The 6,789-nt window shown below is 45.0% G+C and overlaps 1 protein-coding gene across 1 annotated transcript in view; it reads left to right on the top strand.

Moving 5' to 3' along the window:
* Window positions 1-144: 144 nt before the first annotated feature.
* prkg2l (protein kinase cGMP-dependent 2, like) overlaps window positions 145-6,789 on the top strand; it is a 44,207-nt gene continuing 37,562 nt past the window's right edge. Inside the window, exons 1-3 of the mRNA XM_078531050.1 lie at window positions 145-643; window positions 3,471-3,637; window positions 5,929-6,042. Coding sequence (XP_078387176.1) covers window positions 174-643; window positions 3,471-3,637; window positions 5,929-6,042 — 751 coding nt within the window. The 5' untranslated portion in view covers window positions 145-173. The remainder of the gene's footprint in view (window positions 644-3,470; window positions 3,638-5,928; window positions 6,043-6,789) is intronic.

Genomic DNA, 6,789 nt, shown 5'->3' with positions numbered 1-6,789 from the left:
ATTTTCAGATATAATTCATGCAAACAGGAGATGATTGTTTATGCAATAGAAAATAGTCATTAAAGAGCTTCAAACAGCCACTCAGCAAGTTGTGTTTTCAATGACATTCTGACTGTGTGAATGGTTTTATTCCTACAGCAGTCTGTCCAGGACAGTGTGGAGAGGAGTTTGGGATGATTTATATCTTCACAATGGGAAACGGTTCTATAAGCGCGTCAAGACCTGAGGAAACCAACTCTACGGCCAGCCTGATGGGACCTTCATTGGAGATTTTAGAGAAGCTCAGAAGGAAGATTCTTAACCTCGAGGAAGAATTGAAGAAGAAAGATGATCAGCTGAAGCGCAAATCAGAGAAAATAAAGTCCCTGGAGAAAGAACTGAAAGGAAAACTTTCTCAAATAGACAAGCTTCAGGACGCTATCGGATACAATACAGCTCCTGTGTCCCCCACTGTCAACCAACACAAGAAGTTGGTCAGTGTCATTAATGAGGGGCCAAAGCGGTTTGCACAGGTGGCGACAGAGATTCACCGACGTTTCAAAGCGAAAGAGGGAGTGTCGGCGGAACCGACCTCTTGGAATTATTACTGCCACAATGTTCAGAAGTTCTCCATTGAGCAGGTTCGAGTGCGGAAGGATTCTGGGTGAGAAAGCAGAGCTTCCCTGCCCCTGGGAGGGACACCCATGCCCATAGCAGTGCGGGGGGGGAGGATACATAACCCCACAACAACGCCGCCCCCCGCCCCCCACCCCAACCCTTTAAAATCCTGCTCCATTCACTTATAAACCTAGCCCATGTATAACCTCAACCCAGTTATAAACCCAGTCAGTTGTCAGCTCAGTAGAATTTTACAGAGGGGAGTTCTCCCTGGTGTTTGGCTAACGTCCATCCCTCAGCCAGCATCTTGAAAACAGGCTATCTGTCATTTATCACATTGCTGTATATGGGATCTTGCTGTGTGCAAATTCAGTGCTGCATTTCCTACATTCCAGCAGTGACTATACTTCAAAAAGCACTTAATTGACTGTGAAGCACTTTGGGATGTCCTGAGGTCATGAATCACTGTAGGAAACAAGAAGAAGGAATGAACTCAAATGTCTATAGAGCCTTTCACAACCTCGGGACTTTCCAAAGAGCTTACAGCCAATATGATGCCCTCCATAGCGAATAGCCAACATTCACGCGACATGTTTGTGAATGATGAATGTTGGGTTCATTCATTCCAGGAACGTAACACGTGGGCACCATGGGTTTCTGCTGGTGATTAACTTCCTCTGCCACTTGAGAATTTCTGTAAAAAGAGACATTTTGGCCGAAGCTTTTTGTGTTGCACACAATTCACAGGAATACCAAATGTAAAGGGAACGACAATTTATACTGTATGAGAAGAGGGTGCTAATTGGTTGGCAAGTGGACTCTGGTAGAGGCATTGCCATGGAGGATTCACCGGTTGATGGTGACTGACAGTTAACTGCCAAACATTGTTTGGAATTTAAACCAGGCAGCTTGATTCTGATTGATCTAGGCATTGCCCTGAGGAATGAATCAGTGAATGGCTGTCACTTATCTTGTTTAGGTGAAACAGGTGTAATGTATGTCCATGTTCTTTCTTTCTGCAAAGAAGAGGGCCCTGTGTATTAATATACACATGTAGCTTCCAGTACACACACGTGCCACACTGTGAACCCAATTGACAATCTTAAATTGGTTGTCAGTGTAATTCTTAGCACATTGAGGATTATTTAGCAAAAGTTGTCCAATTGTGGAATCACATCTAATATTGGACACTGTGTGTTTTGAGTTTTGCAAGCATGGGCTAGTTGGGTACAGTCTGCACCTTGCCCGATGCAAACAGTGGCTGGGACATGCTGTTTGATATGATCCACCAGTCTTTGGGATGTACGGCCTACATACCCCTAGCATCATACTGGCAGTGAAATCCATACACCACATTACTCACGTGTGATAGGCAGAACGTCTTTTTGGCTTGACGGCAGCATCTTGTTAGGGGTGAGTACCACTCGTGTTGCTACTGCATAGTTACAGCGTGCAACAGCTAGCTTCACCTGTTGCTCAAATTTTTGTGATAACTTGCCCTTCCAGGGTAATCGGAGACAGACTGGGCACTTTTCAGGGCTGAAAGTGACGGCCTTAGGCCCATTCATGAGTTTGCACAACACACAGTGCTCAATGATCCAATCAGGGTATCTATTATCCCACAGGATGCCTTTGATGTGCCCTATTTCGGCATCAAGCTTGCATGGTGAGGGGTCACTGTTTAAAAATAAGGGGTTGCCCATTTAAAACAGAGATGAGATGAAATTTTTTCACTGAGGGTCATGGGCCTGTGGAACTCTCTTCCTGAAAAGGTGGTGGAAGCAGAGTCTTTAAATATTTTTAAGGCAGAGGTGGATAGATTCTTGGTAAGCAAGGGTTATCGGTGGTAGCTGGGATGCAGATTTCAGATTACTATCAGATCAGCCATGATCTTATTAAATGGCAGAGCAGGCTTGAGGGGCTGAATGGCCTACTCCTGCTCCTTGTTCATATGTAAATGGCTCGGGTCCTATTCAGAGTCCACTTGCCAACCAATCAGCACTCTCCTTTCATACAGTATAAATTGTTGTTCCCTTTACATTTGTTATTCTTGCGAATTGCCCTGATGAGTGCAAGACAAAAAGCTTTGACAAAAAATGTCTCTCTTTTTTCAGCAATTGCTTTGCCGCGCTAGTGCGAGTTGATAAGGAATCCACACCTGACACTCCACCGGAGAGAGAGTAAATCACCGCCTCACTGCCATCAACTGGAGGTTTGGGAACAAGTCTTCAACTCCCTTTATAAACTGGGAAAGTGAGTCGAAGATGGAAAAAGGTGAAATCAGATTAATTCCCCCCGCCAAAAAGAGAAGTGTTGGCGGCTAAAGATTGACCCAACGAAATAATGTAGCCAGGATGTTGTGGCATTGTATTGGGATGATCTTTCCAGTGATGATTAAGAAGCGGAAGTGATTGAAGTTGTTCAATCGGCAGCACTCGCTCCTCTGAGCCACAAGGTGCTGGGTTCAAGTCCCATTCCAGGGCTTGAGCAGAAAGACCTGGGCTGACATTGCAGGGCAGCACGGAGGGAGTGCTGCACTGTCAGAGGTGAAAATGAAGCCCCGTCTGCTTGCTCGGGTGGCTGTAAAAGATCCCATGACACTATTTCAAAAAAGAGCAGGGGAGTTGTCCCTGGTCCTCTGGTATTTATTCCTCAACCAACATCACAAAAAAACAGATTATCTGGTTATTATCACATTGCTGTTTGTGGGATCTTGCTGTGCACAAATTGGGTGCATTATAACAGATCACTACACTTCAAAAAGCACTTCATTGGCTGTAAAGCACTTTGAGATGTCCGGTGTCATGAAAAATGCTATATAAATGCAAGTCTTTCTTTTTTTTCGGTAATCAGAATAATGATATATTTGGCAGCTTAAAGAAACTGATCACAGATGCAATAATGCACAATGACTTCCTGAAGAAGCTCGAATCTCAGCATGTGCGGGAGATTGTGGAGTGTATGTACGAGAGAAGCTACCAGAAAACAGACCTCGTCATTCAGGAGGGCGAACTGGGAAACCACCTCTACGTTCTGGCAGGTACGTTCGAATGTTTTGGCAACTTTGTGTGTGATCCCAGTCACAAGTGGCTGCAGAGCTGAGATTTACCAGCAAGAGTGTTCCAGTTTGTGTGATAGAGACCAGGGACCTCGCCATCTGTGTTCCTTCATCAACAGCAGCTCACGGTTCAGCAAACTGACATGAGGAACTACTGGGGAAATGGGAACGGGAATTCCCCTTTACAGGAGCCCAAAGTTTGTTGTTCTTTCGATCCTAGTCAAGCTTCATTGACCCTGTTCATTATAGTACCAGATCCTAACCCTAAAAGGTAGCCGCCTCCATTTTCCCCTTCCCCGCCCCCACCTCTTCCTCTTGAATAACCAATTATAGAGATCGACTGTCCTATTAATATGCGTTGAGTTGGTGGCCAAATGGATGTTACTGTTCCATTTAGGACTGAACTCTTTTTGAAAACTGCAAATTTTACACCAGTTAAAATAGGAAAAATCTGAGGCTCCTTCCCACTTGTGAACATATTTCTATGTGGCAAAGACTATTGTAATGGTAGCAACAGATGAATTCATTTAATAGTGAATAAAGGACATCTGAACATTGAGATGGGTCCTTTTCTAGTCAGAACACAGCTGTGCATCCATTAAAAACTGATGAAGATGTATCAGTTTAACTAGTGCGACCTCATTAGAATCAGACCAATATGCAGAAAGTGCAATCTGTGTAGCCTTTTATACCTTTAATAAGGTGACCATGGAAACAAAGAAGTCCCATCACAAGTCTGTAGCTATCCTTGTCCACTTTAACATAATGTTTAATAATGCTTTCCAGAATGCTGTAACTTTGTGAACTCAGTTGTCATGAACGGTTAGCATACTGTGAAAATACTTAAAGGATTATAGGATCAAATCGGATCATTATGAACAGGAAGAGGCCATTCAGCCCCTCAGACCTGCATCACCATTCAATCAGATCATAGCTGATTTGCATGTCACCTCCAGTTACCCACATTTTCTCCATAGCCTTGATATCCTTGCCTAATAAAAATCTATTGATCACAGACTTGGAAACTCCGATTGACTCTCTGAGGGAGAGAGTTTCAGATTGCCACCATCACAGCTGGCTCTCATTTTAAGATGTTGTATCCCTTGTTCTGCATTGATGGATCCTTAATTCATTGAATACACTTTGTGTACGCTGTGTGTACACTTGGCGTACATGTGGGAAGACACGGTGTTGTGATGGTCCTTTAGCTTTCCAAAGTGCTCCTATACCAATGTTACTCCTGTATATTAAAGCAGGAATCCATCTGTTGGGGGGAAAAAAAACATTTGGGGGCCTTACTCTAGAAAAGAGAAGACTGAGGGATGATCTGACAGAGGTCTTCAGGATTGTGAAAGGGTTCGATGGGGCAGACGTAGAGAAGGTGCTTCCACTTGCGCGTGAAACCAGAATTAGTGGGCCTTCAATATAAAATGGTCACTAATGGATCCAATAAGGAATTCAGGAGAAACCTCTTTACTCAGAGAGTGGCGAGAATGTGGAACACACTACCACAGGGGCATGGTTGAGGTGAATATGCATCGATACATTTAAAGCCAGGTTGGGGAACCTATGGCCCGTGGGCCAGATCCGGCCCTCTGCTCAATTTCACCCGGCCTGCAGCAAGATTTCTAAAAATATAGACCTATGACAGCAGCGCCTTCAAAATAACATTTATCATCATCCTTATGAATTTGCTTTGGGTAAAAGTGTCAGCTAAATTATTATAATAATATTTAACAATATCTTATTCAAATTCAGCCATCGCATTAAAACAGCAGGTGAGTTGAATGTTTCTGTGTTCTCTCAAAAATCAACTTAATTTAGCTTTTATACGCGTGTGTGTGGCCCGCGACTGATTTTGTCTGTGTGGGAATGGCCCGTGATCAGAGGAAGGTTCCCCACCTCTGACTTAAAGGGAAGCTCGAAAAGGACAAGAGGGAGAAATAGAAGCACGTGGTGTAGTGATGAGGGGTGGGAGGAGGCTCCTGTGGGGCATTAACACCAGCAGGGCCCCTGGTGAACAAAGTGGCCTGTTTCTGTGCTGTGGGACCGTGTATCGTTACATGTTACATCATTATTTTATGGCAAGAATACAATATCGTCAGGTTGTGTTAATGTGGACACAAAACACTATGATAAGACCAAATAGAAATAATCCTCCAATCACAGAGCTCCCACATCCAGTTTCATCTTTAAATCCAGGGTTGTGTACCAGTGCTGAGTAAAGTAGAGGTGACTGTTGTTATGAATACGTTTTCATTATCCTTTTAAAGATGGGATTTTGGAAGTTATGCAGAATGGCAAACTACTGGGACAGATGCATCCTGGAACTGCATTTGGGGAGCTTGCGATCCTATACAACTGCAAAAGGACAGCTACAGTCAAAGGTAATAACAACTTCTCTCTTTGAATATCTGCCCTTCTGTCACTCCATCAGCCTCTCTACCTGTACGTTCATGACTGGCCTGTAATCATGTACTGAATACTGGGGAGACTGATCTTCAACTTGCTTATGAAGCTGAAATTGTTTCTGAAGCTGAAGATCTGAAACCAGCCTCAACAGCTAGTGTTGTGTGTGCACGTCTGCATGCGTTTGTGCGTCTGCATGCGAGAGCGCGCTGGTGTGTGTGATTGTGAGAGCGCGCTGGTGTGTGTGATTGCGAGAGCGTGTGTGTGTGATTGTGAGAGCGTGTGTGTGTGATTGTGAGAGCGTGTATGTGTGATTGTGAGGGCGCGCTGGTGTGTGTGATTGTGAGGGCGCGCTGGTGTGTGTGATTGTGAGGGCGCGCTGGTGTGTGTGATTGTGAGGGCGCGCTGGTGTGTGTGATTGTGAGGGCGCGCTGGTGTGTGTGATTGTGAGGGCGCGCTGGTGTGTGTGATTTTGAGGGCGCGTGTGCGATTGTGAGGGCGCGTGTGCGATTGTGAGAGCGCGTGTGCGATTGTGAGAGCGCGTGTGCGATTGTGAGAGCGCGTGTGCGTGATTGTGAGAGCGCGTGTGCGTGATTGTGAGAGCGCGCGTGCGTGATTGTGAGAGCGCGCGTGCGTGATTGTGAGAGCGCGCGTGTATGTGTGATTGTGAGAGCGCGCGTGTATGTGTGATTGTGAGAGCGTGTGTGATTGTGAGAGTATGTGTG

Source organism: Cetorhinus maximus, chromosome 27 (assembly GCF_964194155.1).
Source record: "Cetorhinus maximus chromosome 27, sCetMax3.hap1.1, whole genome shotgun sequence".
Lineage (NCBI taxonomy): Eukaryota > Metazoa > Chordata > Chondrichthyes > Lamniformes > Cetorhinidae > Cetorhinus > Cetorhinus maximus.
The sequence above is the reverse complement of the archived record's forward strand: the minus strand, read 5'-3'. Positions and strand labels throughout refer to the sequence as shown.